The sequence below is a fragment of the Salmo salar genome, chromosome 10 (assembly GCF_965601325.2).
Source record: "Salmo salar chromosome 10, fSalSal1, whole genome shotgun sequence".
In the NCBI taxonomy this organism is placed as follows: Eukaryota; Metazoa; Chordata; class Actinopteri; order Salmoniformes; family Salmonidae; genus Salmo; species Salmo salar.
In genome coordinates, this window is record NC_138300.1 from 98,771,542 (window position 1) to 98,797,705 (window position 26,164).

Below are 26,164 nucleotides of genomic sequence, written 5' to 3' on the forward strand. Positions count from 1 at the left end.
GAACAGAGAATCCTAACTGGTTTTGTACCTTTTGATTCTACGTCACCAGCACCATCTGCCATCTTCTACAATCTACTTTGCCATCTAAAAGAGGCTTGTCGTCAATAGCTTCCACAATCATCATCATCGTCACCTCTTCTCTCTAGAGAGAGACATTTGACTGGTATATCGTGGTAGGAACTGAACTGAGACAATTGAGGCCACTGACTTACATTTTTATTGGGTACCCAGTTTATTATTTTTGATTACCTTATTGGATAAAACTGTATTGTTATGAATGAATGGTAATTGCAGGTGTGATACTCTGGTGTTGTGTATTGATCTTGAACATAAAAAAAGAAAATGAAAAAACAAATGTTTTCAATTATAGATAAACTTCCATTTAAAATGCATACCCCTGCGTCCTTGCAGTATTCTTCCTTCAGTAGATATTCAATGTTATCCTTTGCCTTACTAGATAACATTGCTTTAGAAACCAGTCTCATTTCAAACCTAAATAGACTGTATGCACATCATACATAGTAACTCTAAAGTAGTTCCTAGTGTGTTACAATTGAATAGGAACCTACAACCCAATTTTTTTTTTTTTATTGTAATTCATTCAACTAACAAAACATATTTGCCATATTTGCATTTGCTTATTGTGACTGGAGATTACAATTTTTGGATGACATCTAAGAAATAGTAATAATAGCAGGCCGAGAGAATCCACACAGACTCCCTTCGGACTGTCTGCCCCGCAAGCCACGCCAGTCTGGGTATTCCGCTTTTGTTCTTGCGGAGCGGCTGAGGTTCCTTCCCTTCCATAATCAACAGATCGATATCTTTCATTTGCAAACGAAGGCATTTACTTCATTAATTTATGAGAACCCCTTAGGTTACAGAATAATATCCTTGCTCTATACATATGTGTTATACAATTGTTGATGCTCAGGCTACAGGCTTGCCTACACAAAGGAAATGTATCCCCATAGAACACGATGTCCATGTCATAGGGAGGGACGTAGCCTACATTACAGTGCGTACGTGAAGTAGGCAACTTTAACATGTGCGCTACAGGATATGCAAACAAACAAACCCATGTAAACAATGCGAATGTAGGCCATCTTACTTTGCTCAATCAACAGACACACATATCTTTAAAAAAAATCGACCCTAAATATCCTACCCATACAGTAAAGTTCACCGACTGTACACACACATCCATCGCACGCTACTCACCGTTCCTTCTCCTGATCGTGTTGCTTATAATAGAATGAGGTGGATATAGCATTGATCAACTGTATAGCCTATCTGCAATAAAACCCATAGTCTATATCATTGTTGATTTTTCAGTCTGTACTGACCAAACAGGCATTTTGGTGCAGTTGTGCGACGCGCCAGCGACCTATCCTGCGGGAGTCATTCCAGGAGCATGCATGCTCGCCCCCGTGTTGTTTTGACGAGATGCAAGCCACTGTACCAGACGCCGTGCGTCTTTTGCGTCTGTGAGCGTATACGCGCGTATTGGTGTCTGGTGTTGTAGGGTGGATGCGATAAACGTTCTCATTCAAGCACCGCAAGTTGTAGAAAAGGAAAAGAACGATCAGGATGCACAATTTCAATTAGGCCTATATGCTTATATTTAAAGGTCCAATGCAGCCGTTTTTTATCTCAATATCAAATCATTTCTGGGTAACAATAAAGTGCCTTACTGTGATTGTTTTCAATTAAAATGATTAGAAATAAACAAAAATAACTTAGCAAATACTATTTATCAAGCAAGAATTTCGCTATGACTGTCTGGGAGTGGTCTGAGAGAGGGACCTAATTGGAGGAGCCTAATGGAAAGGATATGTAACCTGAAAACTAGCTGTTCTTGGCAGAGAGAAGGGCAAAGTCTCTTTGTTATTGGTTTATTAACCTATTTGGCCCAAAACCCAACCCAGCCGATCAAGCTGAAATATCGGGTGGTCTTTTCAAACAGCTCTTACACTAAATATGCATTATCATAATTTTCATTGTGGAAATATATATAAAACACAGGAAAAATCTAGTTTTTGACTGTATTGCCCCTTCAATTTTAAGCACTCTTCTATAATTTATTGTTAAACTACACACTTTCTTACAGTGCGTTCGGAAAGTATTCAGACCCCTTAGATTTGTGTGTATTTGGTATATGTTGTGTAAATTGTTAGATATTAATTGTTTAATATTACTGCACTGTCGGAGCTAGACACACAAGCATTTCACTACACCCGCAATAACATCTGCTAATCACATGTATGTGAACAATAACATTTGATTTGATTGTTTCCACATTTTGTTACAATACAGCCTTATTCTAAAATGGATTAAATAAAAACTTTTCCTCAGCAATCTACACAAAATAGCCCAATATGACAAAGCGACAACAGGTTTTAGAATTTTTTTGCAAATTTATAAAAAGTCAAAAAACATAAATACCTTATTGATATAAGTATTCAGACCCTTTGCTATGAGACTTGAAATTGAACTCAGATGAATCCTGTTTCCATTGATCATCCTTGAGATGTTTTTACAACTTGATTGGATTCCACCTGTGGTAATTTCAATTGATTGGACATGATTTGGAAAGGCACACACCTGTCTATACAATGTCTCACAGTTGACAGTGCATGTCAGAGCAAAAACCAAGCCATAAGTTTGAAGGAATTGTCCGTATAGCTACGAGACAGGTTTGTGTCAAGGCACAGATCTGGGGAAGGGTTCCAAAACATTTCTTCAGCATTGAAGGTTCCAAAGAACACAGTGCCGTCCATCATTCTTAAATGGAAGAAGTTTGGAACCACCAAGACTCTTCCTAGAGCTGGCCGCCTGGCCAAACTGAGCAATCGAGGGAGAAGGGCCTTGGTCAGGGAGGTAACCAAGAACACGATGGTCACTCTGACAGAGCTTCAGAGTTCCTCTGTGGAGATGGGAGAATCTTCCAGAATGACACCCATCTCTGCAACACTCAACCAATCAGGCCTTTACGGTGGAGTGGCCAGATGGAAGGCACTCCTTAGTAAAAGGCACATGGCAGCCCAATTGGAGTTTGCCAAAAGGCCCCTAAAGACTCTCAGACCATGAGAAAATTGATTCTCTGGTCTGTTGAAACCAAGATCGAACTATTTGGTCTGAATGCCAAGCATCACATCTGGAGGAAACCTGGCACCATCCCTACGGTGAAGCATGGTGGTGGCAGCATCATACTGTGGGGATGTTTTTCAGTGGCAGGGACTGGGAGACTAGTCAGAATCAAGGGAAAGACGAACTGAGCAAAGTACAGTGAGATACTTGATGAAAACCTGCTCTAGAGCGCTCACGACCTTAAACTGGGGCGAAGGTTCACCTTCTAACAGAACAACAACCCTAAGCACACAGCCAAGACAATTTAGTAGAGGCTTCGGGAGAAGTCTCTGAATGTCCTTGAGTGGCCCAGCCAGAGCCCGGACTTGAACCCGATCGAACAACTCTGAAGAGACCTTAAAATAGCTGTGCAGCAACTCTCCCCATCCAACCTGACAGATTCTGAGAGAATCTGCAGAGAAGAATGGAAGAAACTCCCCAAATACAGGAGTGCCAAGGATGTAGTGTCATACCCAAGAAGACTCAAGGTTGTAATCACTGACAAAGGTGCTTCAACATAGTACTGAGTAAAGAGTCTGAATACTTATGTAAATGTGATATTTAACATTTTTTTATTTCCATTTGCAAAAATGTATAAAAATCTGTTTTTGCTTTGTCATTATTGGGTAATGTGTGCAAATTGATGAAGGAAAAAACAATTTAATCCATTTTATAATAAGGCGAAAGTAACAAATGTTGAAAAAGTCAAGGGGTCTGAATACTTTCCAAATGCACTTCAATATTCGGAGAGCTGACTAGTTTGGAATTAGACTACGAACATAATTGTGTCTAGTTGCAATGTGTAACTTACACAGTTACAGGCAATAGTGTTAAGGGAGTGATTTTTTGAAAGATTAAAGTAAGTAAATGATCCAAAGAGAAAGTGGCGAACCGTGACTAAAATAAACTTATTTTGCACACAATAGGGCCATGGAATGGCTGTTTTATAGGCCTACTATTACTATTAGGATAATTAGCCTAGTATAAATTATAGTACTAGCCTAGGCTACTACTTTATTTCTACAGTGAGGGTACTTCGTAAATTTAAGTAAAATATGATTTATTTTCTGCAAGCTCATGATTGGTGTTTAGGATGTTCAGCTGTTGGTCTATCTCCATAACAATGTTTGTGAGCAAAATTATAATAACAGTGTAGAACAGAACTGAACAGTCAGATCCAGTGAGTTCTGTGGTTTTACAGTAGTGGCATTACAGAGGGCGGCGGGGCCGGGTGTCTGAACTGTTAAACTTGAACATGATCACATGATCTATCTATCTATCTATCTATCTATCTATCTATCTATCTATCTATCTATCTATCTATCTATCTATCTATATCTCTCTCTCTCTCTCTCTCCACACACACACACACACACACACACACACACACACACACACACACACACACACACACACACACACACACACACACACACACACACACACACACACACACACACACACACACACACACACACACACACACACACACACACACACACACACACACACACCAAAGAGGCACTGCAATATTTAATTTTTTAAATAAAAGAAGCACTACACATTTTTCTTCATGAAATAGCTTTTGTGGGGCACTGGGCTATAAGTCTACATCTTTTGGACAGATGTAGCCTAGATGTGATGTGTAATTCACATTTTGAATATTACCACTATCTCCCCATAAACGCCTGTCTAATGGAGTTTAGAAACATGTTGCTCTATATCCAGCACTGACCCCAATATCACCCAGTTTCAACACAGTTGGAGTCTATGCTCTCTGCCATCTGTCACATCATCATGACACGAACATCATGACATGATCGTGGCGAGCCTCAGTGCAGTCAATCAGGGCACGTCCTGGCACAATTGAGGTAGAGAAACGGTGATTACAAATATTTTTTCGAGGTTATTATTTATTTTTCACATATACGGCTATGGTATGTGATTGACAAAATGACATCTGGATTTATGATGGTGATTCATTTAGTTCATCACTGCGCAATAAATGCGCAAATCTAATATTCTTGAAAATACAAACCCACTGAACCCGCTTACGACCAATGAACAAAGCGAAGGGCGTGACCAGGGTAAATTTCCAGGAGATACGTCACTCTAACTACGACCCAGGGGCAAGCGGGAAATGCAAATAATATTTGTAGCTAGAATTCATTCGCTAGCTAAACTCAAAGGTAATTTACGGAACATTTGTGAACTTTTCAACGTTTGTGTCGAGTAGTGAAGCTTCACCTCATAGCTAGTTTCTTTTCCATCGGCAAATGAATGCCAAAACATCTGCTAGCCAGTACACTATAGTTACTGTTAGCTAGCTAAACTAAATTTGTTTATTAGTCACAGATGTAATCGCAAGGTACGAGTACAGTGCAATTCTAATGATCCATGCTCCAACAGTGCAGGTCAAAAAAGAGAAGGGAATGAGATAATAGAATTTAGGGTGTAGAAGGGGAGCACGACCAACGAACCCCCATCACACAGTCGAGAGTTTGGGTGGCACCAACCCCAGTACAGCCCCCAAAATCACAACCAGCACCAGGACATCAGACAGAGCAGGTGAGACTGGACTGGGAAATGAATGAGCTGCTTTAAAACAGTGTTAACCCTGCTCCTGGAAAACTACTGGGTGTGCAGGCTTTTGTTCCTGACCTGCGCTAACAGATCTGATTCATCTAATCATTAACACCTTGATTACCCGAATCAGGTATTCTAGCAATGTAAAGGAGCTTCCATTTAATGAATTTGAGAAACATTGTTATTGGTACAGTATTTTCTAGATTGTTATTAATTCCCTTCTCCTGTCACAGATGAGCCCTTCAGTCCATACAGACAAGGACAGTTCATGAAGAAACACAAGGTCTACACATGAGAAAGAGCTGTTTCACTGTCACCTAAAATCCATTTGAACAAATCATTTTAATTTTGGTATTTTAATTTATATGTTGAGTATATAGGAATCTCTTGTTGCTGCTAAATGCAAATAAATATTTGCATGTGTATCTACTAGTAACCCTTTGTTCAGATTTTAAATGTTTTGATCACATATCTGAATTCTAAGAACATTACATTCCTTCTCAATGCGACATACAGGTCCAGTACCCTGGCCAAACACCAACCTCATTGGCAGACATAAGTGACGGTCCGTGCTGTTTAAGATGAGGGAGGATTATATTTTTTTTTTAATGAGCATGGCTGTATTTCTATTAACAGCATATTGGAGGACTCATTCATATTCCATTTACCCGGTTCAATGTAACAGCAATAGGGTTAGGCTACTACTTGATACTCAAATTTTCCCTATACCCATCATGAGGTTGCTACAACCTAGCCTATGAATGAAAGTTTACAACGTAGGTGCACACAGGTCGAGATACATTTTTGAGCTGACACATGGACAGGGACACATTCAATACCGCCTTACACACTCTTGCCTACGTCTAGCTGATATAGAGTGTAATCATTAGTCCAACAGTTGCAAACAAGTTTCTATTGGACAAATTCAGGTATGTTTATCCCATTTTTGTTCCCGTTTAAGAAAAGTTTTTCAACAGAATCGGCAGAATTAATATACCTCTGTGTAAACACAGTTCACTTTCATAGCAGCCACATTGTGTTTATGCGCTGTCCCTTCGCTTGTGGACTTCAATGCACAACACATCGGCTGTATGTGGAAGAAAAAAAATATTTCCATGCCAAACCATATAACCGCTACACACAGCCTACATCGTTGTCACCATATTAGCTAAAGTAACGTCATAGTCAACATGGCTAACAGAACTAACGCATTAATAAACCCGCTACAATCATGCAACGTTAGAGTCCAGTCAATAAGCAGTTTAGCGTTTACACCAGTGGGCCTCAGTGGCAATAAATTAGTAAAACCAAAAGCTTACCTAAGCTAGCTAAATTAGCATCCCTCTGTTTGAGCAGGGTGTTTGAGTAGGCTAAACTAGCTACGTGAAACTGAAGAAAAAGAAATCATCTCAATTTCTCCTCTTTTGGAAGATATTTTGTTCAAAACTGTTCAACTATTGTCTTTCTCTTTGAGTCAACTACTTCCCACATTTTATGCAGTGCTAACTAGCTGTAGCAGTATTCATTCTCTGATCCTTTGATTAGGTGGACATGTTGCAAGAGCTCTGATAGGTTGGAGGACATCCTCCGTAAGTTGTCTTAATTACTGCATTATTCTATGGAAGTGGGTGAGAACCATGAGCCTCCTAGGTTTTGTATTGAAGTCAATGTACCCAGAAGGAGCTAGCTGTTCTCCAGCAACACCATGGTGCTACCCTACAAAGTGCTGTTGAGGCTACTGTAGACATGTGATTATATTTAGTATAGTCTTATCCAAGGATAACTTTTTAAACATAAAAAATAAAATCAGAGGATGGTCTTCCCCTTCCTCCTCTGAGGAGCCTCCACTGGCAGAAATAAGCATACACTAGGTCTACTTGGTGCATGTAAAAGACAACACAGTCATAATGATCAGTTCTATTTTTATTTATCTTTTTTACATTTTGTACAATGTGAAAAAACATACACAAAACTATAGAGTAGACTGGTTACAAGAGCCAGAGGACAGGTATCCAAGGGTACAACATTAAATAACTTAGTGATATGTCATTTTGCCGGGATCATCTTTTAACCACTTGAGGATAAATAACATATTTACTGTTAATAGGATGACTAGTAGCTTGTGTGAGCATGTGCTGTACAGTGGGTTGTGTTGTAAGTAAGCCCAAGGTCTAAAACCAGTTAGCATGCAGAATTCAGGAAACATATTGATACATTGACAACTGAAAGATGTGCCTGTGACAGCGGTGAATGGCAATTAAAGATCGGCACTTTGTGTGGACTCACTTACAGCAAGGCAAAGATGAACAAAAAAAAAAGCAGGATCTCAGTTTTCCAAATATCAAAAACACTGTTTTTCTAAAGTCAGTAACAACCACCCTCAGCATGCAAACGTCTCCATTCCCCCTCGGTTCCTATAGAACTTTAATCATAGCATATTCTGCAATGTAGTAACTTAATATTCTCTAGAGAAGTGAAAGTAGTTGTTCAATCCAGGACTGGGTAGGTGAGAAGGGCACTGTAGTGAGGGGAATGGTACCATTCATGTGAGGTGGCAAAGAAGCAAGAGTATGGTATCAATGAGGGAAAAAACAAGACAACGGTTTAGTTCTCCTTTTCTTAAAATAAGTGCTGCTATGCAATACTGTACTGATTACATTCATTCAGAAAACCTACTAACAGACAAATCTATCTTCAACAACAAATATAGGATAAACAGCTTACACACAAACGCCGTTGGTAACGACAGAAAATAACTTGTCTTCATACAACCCTGTGTGCTCTGCATTCAATTAGTCAGTCTTGTGTTGGTATACGACTGTCACCTGCCTCTTCTGACACTGACTTGTTTAGGTATGTTAAACTTCCTCAACCTCCACATTAGACATTTACCTCTGTCTGAGGACGTTTCTGATGGATCTCACTGGTTGGTAATAAAAACATGTCTTTCAGTCACTGGACTTTAAGCCATCAGAACCGCAGGGCTAGGTGATTATGGTGGAATTTCTCTCAGTAGTGAGAATGCAAGGCACTAAAGAGTTCTGCAAGTTTTTACTGTTACTGTGTGGGGGTGGGTTACAGCAAGACACATAGTACTCTATGATGAGCATTATGTGAAAGCATCATTTACTGTGTGTGTACAAACAAATATGTATGCATGTATGTATGTATGTATGTGTATATACGCATGTATGTAATGTATGTGTATATACGTATATTTGTGTATGTATGTGTATATACGTATATTTATGTATATATACACACATATATACACATGTGTATACATATATATACACGTATGTATGCATGCATGCATGTATGCATGCATGTATGTATATATATATAAATAAGTGTGTGTGTGTGTGTGTGTATATAAATGTGTATTTATATATGTATATATAAATGTGTATGTATATATATATAATGTATGTGTATATACGTATATTTATGTGTATATGTATTTATATATACACACATACATACATAACACACATCTACACACACACACACATACATACATACATACATACATACATACATACATATGCACAGTAAAACAAGATAAAATTACAGGGTGGTGTATGATAAGAGCAGAAGAAGCACATAACTACTCCCCTGTGTGACAGATTATAATACTAATAATAACCCTGCAATTGCACTTTTATATTCCTTTACTACATGTTGTTTAACAACCTTTAATAATTACTGTGAAACATCAAAATCTGATCGCTGAACAGGTCGATAAAGAACATCTCTTTTGTATTTTTATTTAAAATATACACATAAAACAAGCCACAGAAACCCCAGACAATTTGTCATGATTCTGAAAGATGACAACTGGAAATAAGGTTAAAGACATTTTTGTTGACATTGCTTAGAGGTCTGTGTGTGAACACCATGCACCGTTCACTCGCTAGATAACCCTATGCCTCTAGAATGTAATGCCTTTCTAACAGAACTGTACCAAGGACCATAGCCTTGCTTACCAGAGTCTGACTACAGTACTCCAGGTGGTGAGGTGAGACAACTGACTGACACAGTAGCTAAGGTCGAAAACCAAATGATCACAGTAGCTGAAGCCAACAACTCAAACCACTGAGCCTAACCAGTCGCTAAGGCGTAAACCTAAATCACTCATGGATACAGTCACTTCAGGGTAAATCCAAAGCCTGGACAAGACAGGTGAAGTAGATATTAATAAACTATCTACAGACAGGTCTGTTACTTAGCTCACACTAACGTTAGGTGATGGTCTCAAGAAACTAACACACCCAGTCAGGCAGAACGTCACATCAGACCAGCTCAGAGGGACAGATGGTCAAATATAACCATAACTTAGGACAAGAAATATCTCTATATACAAAGACAATGTGTATATGTGTTTGGGGGTTTAAGGCCACTCTTACACAGGGGGCTCACTCCTTTCCTCACATTGCTATTACTGCATCTTACTGTATGGCGATCAAATGAGTAACACTAGCCAAACACTATCCACTATAACCCTACCTAAACAACTTCCATTCACCATCTTTCACTCATTCCACCTCCTTGCTTCTCTACATATATCTCTCTCTCTCTCTCCTTTCCTTATACAAACTTGTTACCCACAATTAATCAGTTTCTTATACCATTCAATGCCTCAATCTCAGCCAATGACAGTAGTGCTAGGAGGCGCATGTGTATGTGTTTGTGGGGGTTCTCTCCATCTGCTAACTCTGTCCTAGGTAAGGCCAGTTACAGTCAAGAAGTAATTAAGAGTTCCCCCTCCCTACCCTCCTGTTTAAGGGAATGATGAGATCACAATGGTGCTTTCAACAGATGTCTTTGGCCGTTGCCAGTTGTGCCCTTGGGTCCATAGCTTTCATTGGACAAACCCAAATTTCAATCACAGCCTGCTTCCACAGCCATTGGCAGAAAAGACTGGGCCCTGGTAAGGGTGAAGGTGTGATTGTGTGCTGTGGGTATGTATTGCACTCTCCCTCCAACTGACAGACATCGCTCTCTGTCTGACAGGACTGAACCACAGCCTCCTCTCCTCCATTTTCACTTCATCCTCTTTATTTCACCTCACCAATTAGTGAAACAGAACGTCAGATAGTAGTTGTTCTCCTATGGCTCTCTTCCTCCCTGCCCTCAGTCCCTATCAGCCCAGCCTTATTAACCCAGGTCCAGGGCTGCAGACTGGGCTATGTGGGCCTCAGGTTGGGACCTCCAGGGTTGCTAACAGGTTTCTGGGTGGCTCCCATGTGGAAGGCCTGCTGAAGGGGGGCTGAGGCTGCGGAAGGGGCCTGGTACTGGGCCAGGAGACCCACCTGACAGGGTCCTGCCCACTGGGGGGCGCTGTAGGGGGCTGTGCCATAGCCAAATCCCTGGGGAGGGGGGCCTAGAGAGCCCTGACGCTGGCAGAGTGGGTTGGAGGGGTTAGTTGTAATGGGGAGGTGGGCACCTGCCAGGGTGGTAGACGGGAGGGTGGGGCACAGGTGGCCGGGGGCAGAAAACTTTCGGCTCATGTTTGCTTGTGGAGGGATATGTAGAGGGATCTGTAGTTAGGGAGGGGCCATAAGAGGGAAAGACAAGGGGAAGTTGCAGCTCAGTTTAGTTACATTAGCACATAACACATGTTCAAAACTACAATTAAGAGAGAAAAAAAGGGCAAAAATGATGTAAAATAGAGCTAAAAACGATTTATTGAGATGCACTGGTCTTTAGACTGAGAAGTGTGGCCTTACGTCATGTCCCTGGGCTGTCCCCTTGGGTCCTTTCTTGCCCTGGGAGAGGCTGATGGCGTCTCGGGCCCAGTTGTCAACAAGCTGGTGCAGGTCGTCTGTGAACGTGCCCTTTCGGTTCTGTGTTAGGGCCGGCGCTGGGTTAGGGCCTGATGGCTGGGACTGGCTGGTGTTCACTCCACTGTCTGAACTGGTCCCACTCACTCCTGGAAGGAACACAGGGACAAGTTCAACCTGGGAAGCCAACTCATTTCTCAATCAAGTTTGGCTTCTCTTCTGGAGAGTTCTCTCTTGGTTTGAGGAATATTGCTTAGGTTTTCCTTTTTAAAACATGTAGTGATGAAGCATAGACAATAGGAAAACAGCTCTGTGTGCTTACCCATGGTGGAAGTCCGGCTGTCTGACTCAGAGACCCCTGCAGTGGGGGGAGACGTCTGCTTAGGGGGGGACGCTGGGGGGATCTGGCCTGTGACTGGAGCTCCTAAACATACACACCAATCAGAGAATTGAGAGGAGAGAAACAGATCACATTACATTTACACATCCTAATCTAGCAGCCTCTACCCTTTAATATCGACTAATTAGTTGTTGCTTGCAGTCGTGTAAATTTCCATTCAGCAGTGCACAGACAGACCAATCATAACTCTGGTTACCCGAGTGCTGGGGGCTGGCCTGGGCGCTGCTGCGGGCTGATTTGCTGGCCTTGGTCTTGGGCCTACGTCGGCCCCCGGCCATAGCGGGGGAGAGGACAGCTGGAGGAGGTGGTTTACCCAGCCTGGTGAACAGAGCATCTATTTCCTCCTTCTGCCGTGAATGGAGGGTCTGGATCTCTATCATATGTCTGTGGAGGGGAGGAGAGGGCAGGGTTGGAACTAGTGCTGGCACAATTACTGTGTAACCGATGGTTATGGATGAAGAGCGTCATAAAAATAAAATGACTCATAACCGTTTATTTTTTGTTGTTGTTGCAAGGACCGGCTGACTAAAGGCATTCATGCGGTTGAGTCAGTTTCTGTTGTAACATGGACTCTTAACAATGTGATTAAACTTTGTTGCTCCTTGCTGAAACAAGCAAGTTGTTGGAGCAAACAACTGTGTATATATTTGCTATTCTAACGGTTATTAGAGGACTCGGTCATTTGGCTGGCCAATTACCGTCATCCAAAATTCCATGACCATCACATCCCTAATTGTAACAAAATACAGTACAACAGTCACCCCTCTCCTTTTATCCTTTACTTATGCAAGTGATCCCATTGAGATAAACAAATATAACAGAAATATAGCCCAAAACAGCAAACTAACAGGTTAAATATTGGAGAAGTGAAGGTAACGTACTTCTCTCGGAGGCAGCTCACTTCGCTCTGGAAGGCCTCGTCCTCAGGCCCCGAGTCATCCTCGTTGTCGCTGGTCATGTAACGGTTAAATGAACCACTGTTCACGCCAGGGGCGGAGCTACGGAGGTCAGAGGTCGAAGAGGAAGGGCCGTTCTGATGGGAGAGGCTAGACCCCGGAGGTGCTGTGGGATTCACTGCGGCTGGCATCACTGAGAAACGGCCCACCTTAGAGACAGAATTAGGGCTGGGGCCAGTGCTGGCACTAGTAGACACCTGGAAGCGTCCGATGGTGGTAGGCTGTGTTGGGACAGAAGAGAGTGCATCGACGGAGTCTCCTCTCCGGACCCCTTTGGAAAGGAGGGATGAGGAGCGGTGGAGGGTGTTTTCCGGGCTGGAGAGGGAGGAAGAGGAGGAGGAGGAAGAAGAGGAGGATGAGGAGGATGGGGTGAGAGAGGAAGATGAGGCAATGTTGGAGGGGTCAGGAGTGCTGCCGGTGCTAGCGTCTGCTGCAACGGAGACTTGGAAGCGTCCCAGTTTAACGACCCTTGTGGAGGGCGAGGCTGCCTCACTGCTCCCTGGGATGGTCTCTGGGCTCAGAGCTCTCCCTAGCTGGCCGTCCAGACTACCCACAGGCTGCTGGGACTGGACACACACAAACAAGACATGTCAGTAACAAACATACCAACACAACTCACTCAGAAAGTACCACTCAAAATAACTCACCACTACTACCACAACTCATACCTAACAACTAATATAAAATGACTACAACCACAACTCATACCTAACAACTAATATAAAATGACTACAACCACAACTCATACCTAACAACTAATATAAAATGACTACTACCACAACTCATACCTAACAACTAATATAAAATGACTACAACCACAACTCATACCTAACAACTAATATAAAATGACTACAACCACAACTCATACCTAACAACTAATATAAAATGACTACTACCACAACTCATACCTAACAACTAATATAAAATGACTACTACCACAACTCAAAGATAACGATAGTAAATAATCACCTATTCCACACACCTACAAAACTCACAACTTCACACAACTTACAACTTCTCAAAGGGACAAGTTGTGAAAAGAACTAACCTGGTTTGGTCCTGGGAATGGAGGCAGTTGCTCGGAGGTAGGGGTGCCTGCCTGCTCGGAGCCAACAGGATACACCTGACAGACACAGGAAGATTTCATTATTATCATCATCGAGGTGGGAGAAAATCATACTCAAGTTACAACTGAGGAAAGAGTAGAGGGGGAAAAGCATTTAGTACAAATACTGTATCTTCTCAGTCACTAGACAAAGTTCCCTCCATTGTACCTGTGCGCTGGTGGCTTGACCAGGCTTGGCTGGAGGTGTCTGTGCATGTCCCCCTGGTGTGAGGCCCTGTCCTGGGGTCGCGGTGGGGCCCTGGGCTCCCTGTCCCCCGGCGGTGAGAGACAGGTTGGAGGGGGGCACCATGACCGCCCCGGGGGGAGGGGAGATGGTCCCTGTGGAGGGGGAGGTGGTCTCAGTGTTGCCAGTGTCCGCGGAGGATGTGTCCTTAAAGAGGGAGCGCAGCTTCTTATCCAGGGCATGTATGTCATCTATACCAGGGACCTTGGACTGGGACTCTACACCATCTGGGTCCCCTGGCTGAGATGGTTGGGAGGGCAGGGTAGAGGGTGGAAGTTGGGTGGAGGCCATTGCAGGCTGTGCCACAGGGACAGAGGAAGGGATAGGCTGGGACGAGATGGGCTGAGTGACAGGTATGGACTCAGGGATAGGAACAAGGTCAGCTGCAGGGTGCTGTTCTGAGCTGGCCACAGTTCCAGAGTTACTGGGTGGAGCTCCAGAGACAGGGGGGAAAGGGGCAGAGCTGCTTCCCAGCTGGGGGGTAGCAGCTGGGGGGACAGGTGCCGGGGTGGCCTGGGGAGCAGCTGGAGGAGGAGATGTGATTGGGGCAGGGGTAGGCTGAGAGGGAGCAGCTTGGTAGCCAGGCTGGGGGTGTGGGGTGGGATCAGTGGTAGCAGGTGCAGGGGCTGGAACTGGGGTTGGAGACACCCTCCCAGTGGCAACTTGGCATGTGGAGGGGGGAAGAGTGGAGGACCCAGAGGGGATGACTGAGACAGGAGGCAGGGTGGAGAAGCTGGTGTTGGTGGGGACTGTAGCCTCTGGGGGAGCCAAGGTTTGGTGAGGGTGGGAGAGAGGGGAGGCTGGGCGCAGGGAGGAGGGGACTATGCTGGTGTCTGGCTCGGCTGGGTTGCCCATGGTGGCTCGTCTCTCCCCATGCGGCTGCCTCATCTCAGTGAAGGCCTGCTGGAGGTGGCCCGAGGGGGCAGACAGGGACAGGCCCAGACTCACTGGGGTTGAAGGGAGGAACACAGAGTCACTTACATAAATTACTTGTTGTAAGTGTACAGGTTATCATCATGACTTCAAACATACTGGTATATGCATCACGGAACATGTTTTATTCTTAAATATTCCAGAGATGGAAGAGGGGCACATGTTTGGAACACAGCGTTCTAACATACTATGAGAATTCTAGTTGCACTCTATGGCCCACAGATTCCAGTCCATCTCACCTTGAGGGGGCTCATCCCCAAACGAGGTGTTAGCAGATGGAGGGCCGAAGAATTGCTCCCTCAGACGGGACTCTGGGACAGGGCTGACGATGAATCTCCGGCCTGCAGAGTGGACTACCTGAGCTGCAACGCTGGGAGGAACACCTGGAGGGCAATGGGTTAGAGGTGAGGGGTCAAGGGGTGAGGAGGTGGAGCTCAGACAATCATCTTTCAGTAGAGATAGTAATGTGTAGGTGCATGTTTACCAGGCAGATGAGTGGGCATGTCAGGTTGCTGTGAGGGGTCATCCACCACAATCTGTGGAGAGAGAAGGACAACACCATGTCAACTAAAGGCTGCCCAGGAGTTAGTGGGCGGGTACGTGAAGAATGACGTGTCGCTGTGTATTGTTTGAGTATGTTACCTGTGTAAAGGGTGGTTGAGCGTAGCCTTCCTTCATGCCCTCTCTATCGTCTGCCATTTCGATGACCTCACGGACCTGCTCGATGAACGACTCACGTTCGCTCTCCAGGATAAACTCACTCAGCACCTGAGAGAAGGACAGATATTGAACTACAATACCCACAAATCGTGCCCATTTCAATCCACATAGATCTGTAGAGCTATCAAATTCCTTTACTTTTGACTACAGAGCCTTGGGGAACATTTGATGGAGATTCAATACAATCCAGATTGGTGCTTGTGTGTTTACTATCATTACCATGATCTGTGCAATCTCCTCTGGGTTATCTCCGTCCAGGTCAAACTTAAAGGTCACCATCTTCCTGTTGTGGGTCTCCAGCTGGCACTCTGCCACCCGGTCTCCCATGTTGGAGATCTGAAACAGACACACAAAGATTAGTTCCTTCTTCCTGCTATCCAGGACCTCTATACCAGTTGGTGTCAAAAAATGGTCAAAGACTCCAGCCACATTTTACATTAGTCATTAAGCAGATGCTCTTATCCAGAGCGACTTACAGTAGTGAGTGCATCCATTTTAATGGAACCCACAACCCTGGCGCTGCAAGCACCATGCTCTACAAACTGAGCTACATGGGACCAGCTTCCAGCCACCCAGGTCATCTCTCTGCTACTGCACGGCAAGAGGTACCAGAGCGCCAAGTCTAGGTCCAAAAGGCTTCGTAACAGCTTTTTACACTGCTGCTACTCAATGTTTCTTATCTATTCATAGTCACTTTACCCCTACCTACCTACATATTACCTTAATTACCTCGACTGACCTGTACCCCCGCACATTGACTCGGTATCTGTACACCCTGTATATAGCCTCATTGTTATTTTGTTACTTTAATTTCTTTAAAACAAAATGGCATGGTTGGTTAAGGGCTTGTAAGGTCTACACCGGTTGAATTCGGGGGCATGTGAAAACATTTTATTTGGTGTGTCAGATGACACCAACTGAAATGTACATGTAACAATTTCAAATATTTTACTGAGTTAGTTCATATAAGGAAATCAGTCAGCTGAAATAAATGCATTAGGCCCTAACCTATGGCTTTCACATGACTGGGAATACAGATATGCGTCCAGTATCTGATGTGACCACCATTTGCCTCATGCAGCACAACATCTCCTTTGCATAAAGTTGATAAAGCTGTTGATTGCGGCCTGTGGAATGCTGTCCCATTCCTCTTCAATGGCTGTGCGAAGTTGCTGGATATTAGCGGGAACTGGGCGGTGCTTTATCATGCTGAAACATGAGGTTTTCACATGACTGGGAATACAGATATGCGTCCAGTATTCCCAGTCAGTTTTTCCTAGCCACCGTGCTTCTTTCACATGCATTGCTTGCTGTTTGGGGTTTTAGGCTGGGTTTCTGTACAGCACTTTGAGATACCAGCTGATGTACGAAGGGCTATATAAATACATTTGATTTGATTTGGATTTGATTTGAGGTGATGGCAGCAAATGAGTGGCATGACAATGGGCCTCAGGATCTCATCACGGTATCTCTGCGTTCAAATTGCCATAGATAAAATGCAACTTTATTCGTTGTCCGTAGCTTATGCCTGCCCATACCATAACCCCACCGCCACAGGGCACTATGTACACAACGTTGACATTAGCACACCGCTCGCCCACACGATGCCATGCACAGTGTGCGGTTGTGAGGCCGATTGGGCGTACTTGAGACATCTGTGGCATTGTGTTGTGTGACAAAACTGCACATTTTAGAGTGGCCTTTCATTGTCCCCAGCACAAGGTGCACCTGTGTAATGATCATGCTGTTTAATCAGCTTCTTGATATGCCCACCTGTCAAATGGATGGATTATCTTGACAAAGGAGAAATGCTCACTAACAGGGATATAAACTAATTTTACACAACATTTGAGAGAAACAAGCTTTTTGTGTGTATGGAACATTCCGGGGATCTTTTATTAATATTATATTTTTGTTCAGTGTACAACTGGACATCTGTATAGACAGAGAGAGGATGAAAGGTCAACATATGGTTGTAGAATTCCTGCAATTTTCCCAGAATTCACAGGTTTTCCTGGAATCCCAGTTGGAAGATTCCAAGTGTCAGTAGGGAATAAGCAGAAATGTTGGAATCCTCCAACCAGCATTTCAGGAAAACCTGGGTATGTTGAGAAAGTTAATGGAAATTTGGCCAACAAAGGGGGCATGAGGAGATAAAGTTGCCATGTGGGAGAATACAGTGAGTTGAGGTGAAAGTGACTCTTACATTGAGGACGTTGAGCTTGGCCTTGGCGGTCTTATCATGCCGAGAGCGGCTGCGTACGGAGCGCCGCTGGTGCCGCTTAATCATGGAGCGCCCCTCGTGTCTACCACCCGACGCCCCTTCATAGCCGTCACTCAGACCTGACGCTGCGTCTGACAGGCAACTGGGAGATAGAGATGAAAAGAGAGGTGGGGGGGGGGGGGGGGGGGGGGGGGAGAGAGAGAGGTGAGGGAGAGAGAGAGGGGTGAGGGAGAGAGAGAGGGGTGAGGGAGAGAGAGAGGTGAGGGAGAGAGAGAGAGGTGGAGAGAGAGAGAGAGGTGGGGGAGAGAGAGAGAGGTGGGGGAGAGAGAGAGAGGGAGAGAGAGAGAGGTGGGGGAGAGAGAGAGAGGTGGGGGAGAGAGAGAGAGGTGAGGGAGAGAGAGAGAGGTGAGGGAGAGAGAGAGAGGTGAGGGAGAGAGAGGTGAGGGAGAGAGAGGTGAGGGAGAGAGAGGTGAGGGAGAGAGAGGTGAGGGAGAGAGAGGTGGGGACAGAGAGGTGGGGACAGAGAGGTGGGGACAGAGAGGTGGGGACAGAGAGGTGGGGACAGAGAGGTGGGGACAGAGAGGTGGGGACAGAGAGGTGGGGACAGAGACATTTTGCAATTACTAGGACATCAATGAACACAGGGCCGTTCCATATAAATATGTATTTTTAATAGAACATATTGAGTAGCAGAAAAGACGTTCTGGTGTGAGCTAGTTCTAGGGCTGTTGTGGAGAGATGATGTGATGCCTTACCTCTCCACAGACTGAGGGACCAGTGTTGTCGGTCCTGCTGCCTGCTCGGCTGGCGCCAGCTGGGATACACTCACAGAGGCCTGAAACATCGTCACACACTGTTCGTTAAAGAAGCTTTCCAACCATGTCATGTCAGGCATGAAAGCAAGGGCTGGATCTGGCTTCACCTTAAGCACTAAAAGGTGTGTGATCTGACCAAGGAATTAGCAGTGCTTTGAGCAAACACACTGAAATCAACTTGGTTTATTCTTTGCGTGCACAGATTTGCAGATGCTATTGCAGGTGCAGCGAAATGCTTGTGTTTCTGACTCAAACAGTGCAGTAATACCCATCAATCATTTAGAAAAACAATATACACATCCAGATGTTTTTATATATCAGAACGAGCACTCTCAGACCGGAATATAAATGTATATACATATAATGGACCGTTTGGACAGTATATAAATAGAAACGGTATGTACAGCAGTAGTTATATAGGATTAGCCATGACCAGAATGCAGTATATAACAGTGGTCACCAACCGGTCCATCGCAATAGACTGGTCCATCTCCAAGACATTCCTAGTTGATCACCAAACATTTCTGTAAAAAAACAATAAAGCCCTGCGTTCCTATTTTTGTATTTATTTGTTGTGCTGTTGGAAATAGGTGCACTTGATTCAGCAGCCCTAGTGCTCCCATTTTGAACCATTTCACGCGTCTGAAGGTAGAACGCCGGCAGGCCCAGAGAACAAATCAAGTGCCTCTATAGGCCTACCACTGGCCAATCAGATCGCTCAGATCATTGTCTGCAGTTTCCTCGAGCCATAGACTGTAAAAACAAATCTTGAACGTACAGCAAAGTTGATACTGTGAGATTTAAAAACTTGTTCAACACCGTTATAAGCCATAAAATGTGTGTTCTCCCTCCTTCCACTCACACTACAACCAGCACTGCAGCTGCAATGAATTACTATAGCAAAGTGTTCCCATACGCTTGTGTTATTAGCAGCTTGTGTATTTTTAATATCTATGAATATTTCACTTTCTCTGGTCATAGTAAAAACATGAATTGGTGCATGAGGCAGAAATAATGCAGTGCGACTTCAGTTTTGCCATCAGCTGGAAGACTGTCCCCTTTTCTCAGCCGAGGGAGAGAGCGAGGATGAACAGTGAGTGAGGTGAGAGGCAGCCTCACCGCTGCACTCTACCTCCCTTCAGACTGACCATCAGATGCAGACCATCAGTCCAGTAAAATCAAAACTATCCTAAAATAAATGTATGCTGACTCAGCTGTAATATTACCAGTGTGATCATATACCAAATGGTTTAAAATATAATTTATAAAATGTTCTGAAATGAACATTGGCAGGGCAATTCAAGCACGGCCAATATGCAGTGTTAATGTATAGACCTATAGCCTACTGCACAAACCTCATAATGCTCATTGTTTTTTAAACATGACTTAAAACGTAAACCAATCTGAGCGGTAGATGTCGGCTTGCATTTTGACTCAAAGTGATCTTGACTAAGGTTGGTGACCACTGGTATATACATATGAAGTGTGTAAAACAGTGTGTAAACATTAAAATGTCATGAGCGTTCAATGACTATGTACATAGGGCAGCAGTCTCTAAGGTGCAGGGTAGAATACCGGGTGGTAACCAGCTAGAAACCGTGACTATGGTTCAGGGCAGGGTACTGGGTTCAGGGCAGGGTACTGGGTTCAGGGCAGGGTACTGGGTTCAGGGCAGGGTACTGGGTTCAGGGCAGGGTACTGGGTTCAGGGCAGGGTACTGGGTTCAGGGCAGGGTACTGGGTTCAGGGCAGGGTACTGGGTTCAGGGCAGGGTACTGGGTTCAGGGCAGGGTTCAGGGTTCAGGGCAGGGTTCAGGGCAGGGTTCAGGGCAGGGTTCAGGGCAGGGTACTGGGTTCAGGGTACTGGGTTCAGGGCAGGGTACTGGGTTCAGGGCAGGGTACTGGGTTCAGGGCAGGGTACTGGGTTCAGGGCAGGGTACTGGGTTCAGGGCAGGGTACTGGGTTCAGGGCAGGGTACTGGGTTCAGGGCAGGGTACTGGGTTCAGGGCAGGGTACTGGGTTCAGGGCAGGGTACTGGGTTCAGGGCAGGGTACTGGGTTCAGGGCAGGGTACTGGGTTCAGGGCAGGGTACTGGGTTCAGGGCAGGGTACTGGGTTCAGGGCAGGGTACTGGGTTCAGGGCAGGGTACTGGGTTCAGGGCAGGGTACTGGGTTCAGGGCAGGGTACTGGGTTCAGGGCAGGGTACTGGGTTCAGGGCAGGGTACTGGGTTCAGGGCAGGGTACTGGGTTCAGGGCAGGGTACTGGGCGGAGGCCGGCTAATGGTGACTGTTTAACAGTCTGATGGCCTGGAGATACAAGCCGTCTCTCAATTCCAGCTTTGATGCACCTGTACTGTCTTCACCTCCTAGATGGTAGCGGGGTGAACAGGAACTTCTCATAGGACGTGTGTGTCTGTTTGTAGGCTCCTTAAACTACTAACACATGTCAAGCCTAACAACTAACACTAATCACACACGCTGCCCCTGGCCTGTGGGTACCTGCATCACAGAGACGTTTGTGGCCTGATAGAGGAAGTAGAGGTGCTCTGCATTGATTGGAGGAGACAGGATAGGAGGGCTTGGTTCATTGGCCCATGACTAACAGCCATGCAGGAAAAAGCAGCAGCATGCAAGAGAAACTCATGAAAGAAAGTGGATGAAAGAGTGGAGACCGACACAGAGCCGTTAGTCAAAAAGCAGAAAATAACTTAAAAAAAGGGAAATAATAGAAAAGAATGACGAGACCGTACATGCGTGATAAAACATTCACTAGATGGAATACATTGTGTGTCCTTGTTTGTAGATTGTCGGAGTGTTTTAGCGTTAGTATGAGGGTAAGCTGGGGGTTTTGTGCACTTGACCAATGTGTTGGTGTGGGTGTCTCACCTGTATTTGCTGGGCTCCAGGCTGGAGAGGTGGTAGTGCTGAGCTCTGAGGTGCATCGCTGACCTCTGGCTGTGGCTGCTGGATGTGCAGAGGAGGGATGGGCTGAGAGGGGGGCAACGTCACCTGCTGGGGGGGCACCTGCAGGGGGTAGCGGGAGTGACAGAGATAAGAGATCTGCACAAATCAAACAGCCATATCTCAGAGAAGACAAGACTCTCTCTTCATTATCTATTCCCCAACACACTGCTCTTCAAACAAACCCACCATCCCTCCCCCAGAGGCCGAACCAGCTCCGTTTTAAACTGGCTCTCATCCAACATGCAACTCCCCCAGGCACTTACCTACTGCATCACATAGGAATACTAGAAATCAGTCTCATATGGCCTCAGTACAGGTTTTATAGCATGGATTCTACAGTACACACACTACTCAAATTGCAGAAGGATAGCATATAAATAGTGTATGTATACCATATAAACAGTATATGTTAAGAGAAAGGCGGTGGGTATGACAGGGAAGAGGTGTGCGTTTGCAAGGGACAGATTTTAAGTACCTGAGGGGGGAGCGGTGGGTGGTAGTAACCTCCGTACTATAATAAGAAACAAAATACAACAAAGGGTAAGAGGGAGAGGAGAGAGAGAACAGAGGTGAGCGGAAAAAAGAATGAGAAAGAGGATGGATAGAAGAAAATAAGGAGAAAGCATAGGAAGAAAGAAAGAACCAAAAGGAACGCAGAAAGAAACAGAAAGAAAGAGGGAGAGAGAGAAGTGAGAGGGTCCACCAACGATTTCAACAACATGCTAATATTGGCCTTTTGGTAAGAGCCCACAGAAACCTCTGATCCAGATCTATTCATAGTGTTTTGATCGATGATCTAGGTGTGATCAGCTGAGGAACAGCAGTGTTGTGGTGGTGAAGTTGTATTGTGATGGTGACGTGTACCTGTTGTGGGGCCCCAGGGGCAGGCTGGGAGCTTGGAGCCCCAAGGGCAACAGTGGTATGCTGGGCAGCAGGAACCACCTGACAAACAGGACAGAGGGAGAAGGAGAGAGAATGAGATTGAAACTACATGGGACTTCGTGATACATGCAGAGACAAGAGTTGGGTACTGTTACTATGAGCACATATTAAATGCATTGTGTGTGCCACGTTAATGACTCACCATGGTCTGCTGCGGCTGACGCGATGGGTCTGTTTGGACAGGAGGAGGGGCCTGGGGCTGAGGCTGGTGACTGGGAAGAGAGGTGTATGACATCACCGGCTGAACCGGGTGCGTCTCATGAAGGACGGAGGAACCCTGAGCACTATCTGTCATTTGATTGGCTGAAAGAGGGAGGGGTAGAGAATGGGGAGATGGTTTGTCAATTGATAGTTCATAAACACTAGATTAAGACTATAATGTAGGTCAATAATACAGAGCTCAGAGCAAAAAGGCAGAAGGTACAGACCAGTCTCGGTCGGCTGTGGGTACTGGTCCACTTCTGGCCTCTCTGATTCTGTCTGGACTGGAATCTGAACTGGAACCTGGGCCGATACTGGGACTGGGACAGAGACTGGGAGCTGCCCTGTAGACTGGGGTATATAGGGAACCCCCTGTGGCCCCAGCTGTGCTGTCTGAGAGGGAATGTAGGGGGCCATGGGCTGGGCTGGCTGCTGGGTGGGTTGTGGGGGGATGTAGGGGGCAGCCTGTTGGCCTGGCTGGGGGGCTGCCTGAGGGACGGGCTGGGCTGGTTGGGGGGCCTCTGTGCCGGGCTGGAGCCCTGGTTGAGATTGGCCCAGCTGTTGCTGCTGCAGTAGTTGTTGTTGCTGCTGGCCCTGCTCCTCCTCCAGCCTCCTCTTCTCCTGTTCCTCTCTCACCTTAAATTTAATCCCATCTAGTTTAGCTTAGTTTAATTCACGATTGCAATACCATACACATTTATCCAGGATTCAAACCAAAGATTCCACTGAGCCGGTACAGACCTGTTGCCTCTGCTCTCGCTTCCTGCTGATGAGGGAAACTCTGTCCTTGATGGCTTTAGCCATGGTCTTATGGTCCCCTTCACATACGTAGCCAGACTCCACCTGACAAAGAAAAACACACACACCGAACAGGGCAGTGTTAGGACTTGACTCACATTTAATGTTATTTAGTCTAGATGATGTTTCTAAGTCAAGGATTCCTAAATAATCAGGAAGAATAAAGATTGTGTCCCAAATGGCAGCCTATTTCCTATGGGCCCTGGTGAAAATGTATGCACTATATAGGGAAAAGGGTGAAATTTGGGACACAGTCAATCTCTCTCTGAAGTGGACATTGTGTTGGTCACCCACCATTTCCTGGGCCACATCCTCAGGGACGTCCTTGCTGAGGTCGAAGGAGAACTCGATGGCCTCGTTGTCCTTGTATTTCCCCTTCAGCTTCTTGACATCCTCTATCCTCAGCCACAGCTTGATGGCCTCCATCTCCCCGTCGTCCTCCTCGGCCAGCTCCACACGTACCCCTGTCTCCTCCTGGAAGAAGGCATGGTTCAGCAGGTCCTTTATCGAGTACCTGGGAGAACGTGAGAGAACAGAAGACGGAGAGAGGATGAGTCAAATCAACAGACATCTTTAACACTTTGAAACGGGTCTTATTTTGAGAAGGTCCTGGGTGGTTGAGTATGAATACTCTCCCTGTATCTGTCTCATTAGCTGGTTATGAAGCTCAAATCACCCTGGATAAGAGTGTCTGCTTAATGATCAAAATGAGAATGTGAGCTGACCTCTCGTCCTTGTTTTGTCGGATGCATCCCTCGATGATCTCCTTCACCTCGGGGATCGCCACCTTGTCGAAGCTGGCCGGCTTCACCCCCTGTAAGACACAGACCTCCCAGTCACATCCCACACATTGTCAACACTCTGTTTCCGTGATTCTAACTTCCGGGTCTATCCAGGGTTGCAGATAGAAATGTCTTGTACAGAGCTGAAATTATGACATATTTTACATGACAGAAGTACGTCTGTTCTATGTAATATATTTCTATCTGCACCTTCTGTGGCGTTGCTCTGTCGCCTCATATCAGAGAACAGTGTATAACACTATTGGGCTGCAGTGCACGCTATATGTTCAAACTCATGTAATTGTAATGTGATCTACTTGAGTGTTCCTTGTGGGAAAACAAAGTTGTTCAGGGGAAAAAGAGCCAAATAGTAATGGAGTCTTTTTACAGGCACTAACTTCGTGATGGTTCGTTGGACAAAGCGTATGAGGAAAATGAATGGTATTTTTGTAGGGGTTTTGGATAAACACAGAAAATAAGGTCTCTGGTAAACACAGGTTTAGGAGATCTTTACATTCTGTTCTATGAGATAAATCATCATCAGCTAACATCACGTTTTGTGAATTTTGAAGAATTTATGTAATAAAAGAAAACACAAATCACATAGGCTTCATAATTTATAAAGGTCATGTTAACTGACTAATCTCAGAACAAAACGTACAACATCTCCTAAGCCTGTATTAACCTCAGACCTTGGGAATGGCATTACCATAGGGATGTCTGAACAAACCAGAGGTAACTTATTTCCCGGTTTTAAGACTACAAGCTGGCGAGCTCCATAATCACCAGGTACAGCAGTCTTGTCTCAGAGCAAGGTTCAGCAGCAACCCACTGTGTCCAGGGCCTGTGCTGCTGAGGACCACTAACCTAGAAATCTACATGTGAACTCTGGAGTTATGGTGACACTCCCACTCTTTGAAGATTAGGGGCTGGTGCTGTTGCTGGGAGTTGGGGAGAAGAATGGTGGGGGAGAGCATGGATTCCAGAAAACAGGGTTGATGAGGGGAGAGGAAGGAGAAGTGAAGGAGGTAAAGAGTGAGAAGGAGGAATGGAGGAGGGAGCAGAGGGTGTATGTGTGATAGTGTCCAGTGATGGATAGGTCTACAGAGACAGCAGCAGACTGTCTTATATGATATCTGAAGCTCTGATACAGTCACAAGGTTGCACACTTCTGATGGTCTCAATGCGATACGTCTGTGGCGTATATACTGATTCCTGGAATGCATGTTACTTATCAAGGGAGTTTAACAATGTTTAGCTAAGGTAAAAAGTAACCTGTGTCATGTGGCGCTCATGGAAGAAACAGGCATGTGGAGAAGGTGTACCTACTACCTCCCAACGTAGCTGATGATCAACTGTGCTCACTGAAACTGGCAGCAGACATTCCATTCCTAGAATGGCAATGCTGATTGGTGAGAAAATAGGCTCACCTTCAAGGCCCATTTCTAACCATAAAGCATGAAGTATCTATGCTGAGGTGTGTGTGTGTGTGTGTGTGTGTGTGTGTGTGTGCCAAGCCCCAGTTACACCCAACACAAATGACAAGTGCAAAAGATAGAGAAAAATAATGTAGGTTGCAGGAT

The 26,164-nt window shown here is 45.1% G+C and overlaps 2 protein-coding genes and 1 long non-coding RNA gene across 5 annotated transcripts in view; 1 reads left to right on the top strand and 2 right to left on the bottom strand.

The window, feature by feature from the left end:
* LOC100286559 (proline-rich protein 5) overlaps positions 1 to 1,459 on the bottom strand; it is a 78,457-nt gene extending 76,998 nt beyond the window's left edge. The window contains 1 exon segment of the mRNA XM_014125165.3: positions 1,222 to 1,459. The gene's annotated coding sequence lies outside the window, so the exon portion shown is untranslated.
* A 3,762-nt stretch (positions 1,460 to 5,221) lies between these two features.
* LOC106561346 (uncharacterized) lies at positions 5,222 to 6,140 on the top strand. The gene is made up of 3 exons (XR_001318781.2): positions 5,222 to 5,318; positions 5,539 to 5,697; positions 5,949 to 6,140. It is a non-coding gene; the product is annotated as an uncharacterized LOC106561346 (long non-coding RNA).
* Positions 6,141 to 7,620: 1,480 nt separating this feature from the next.
* Positions 7,621 to 26,164, bottom strand: part of LOC106561324 (serine/threonine-protein kinase WNK1) — a 66,372-nt gene continuing 47,828 nt past the window's right edge. For 2 of the 3 annotated variants that reach the window (XM_082957274.1, XM_082957273.1), the window contains exons 6-26: positions 24,525 to 24,613; positions 24,094 to 24,313; positions 23,743 to 23,844; positions 23,229 to 23,637; positions 22,943 to 23,103; positions 22,723 to 22,800; positions 22,334 to 22,369; positions 21,781 to 21,918; positions 18,836 to 18,915; positions 18,063 to 18,222; positions 16,076 to 16,192; positions 15,779 to 15,904; positions 15,621 to 15,672; positions 15,376 to 15,519; positions 14,129 to 15,150; positions 13,903 to 13,977; positions 12,780 to 13,420; positions 12,095 to 12,282; positions 11,821 to 11,922; positions 11,445 to 11,647; positions 7,621 to 11,255 (exon numbers count right to left, since the gene is read on the bottom strand). In XM_082957274.1, coding sequence (XP_082813400.1) covers positions 10,902 to 11,255; positions 11,445 to 11,647; positions 11,821 to 11,922; positions 12,095 to 12,282; positions 12,780 to 13,420; positions 13,903 to 13,977; positions 14,129 to 15,150; positions 15,376 to 15,519; positions 15,621 to 15,672; positions 15,779 to 15,904; positions 16,076 to 16,192; positions 18,063 to 18,222; positions 18,836 to 18,915; positions 21,781 to 21,918; positions 22,334 to 22,369; positions 22,723 to 22,800; positions 22,943 to 23,103; positions 23,229 to 23,637; positions 23,743 to 23,844; positions 24,094 to 24,313; positions 24,525 to 24,613 — 4,497 coding nt within the window. In that variant the 3' untranslated portion in view covers positions 7,621 to 10,901. The remainder of the gene's footprint in view (positions 11,256 to 11,444; positions 11,648 to 11,820; positions 11,923 to 12,094; positions 12,283 to 12,779; positions 13,421 to 13,902; positions 13,978 to 14,128; positions 15,151 to 15,375; positions 15,520 to 15,620; positions 15,673 to 15,778; positions 15,905 to 16,075; positions 16,193 to 18,062; positions 18,223 to 18,835; positions 18,916 to 21,780; positions 21,919 to 22,333; positions 22,370 to 22,722; positions 22,801 to 22,942; positions 23,104 to 23,228; positions 23,638 to 23,742; positions 23,845 to 24,093; positions 24,314 to 24,524; positions 24,614 to 26,164) is intronic. The other variant, XM_082957275.1, reaches the window with a different exon arrangement.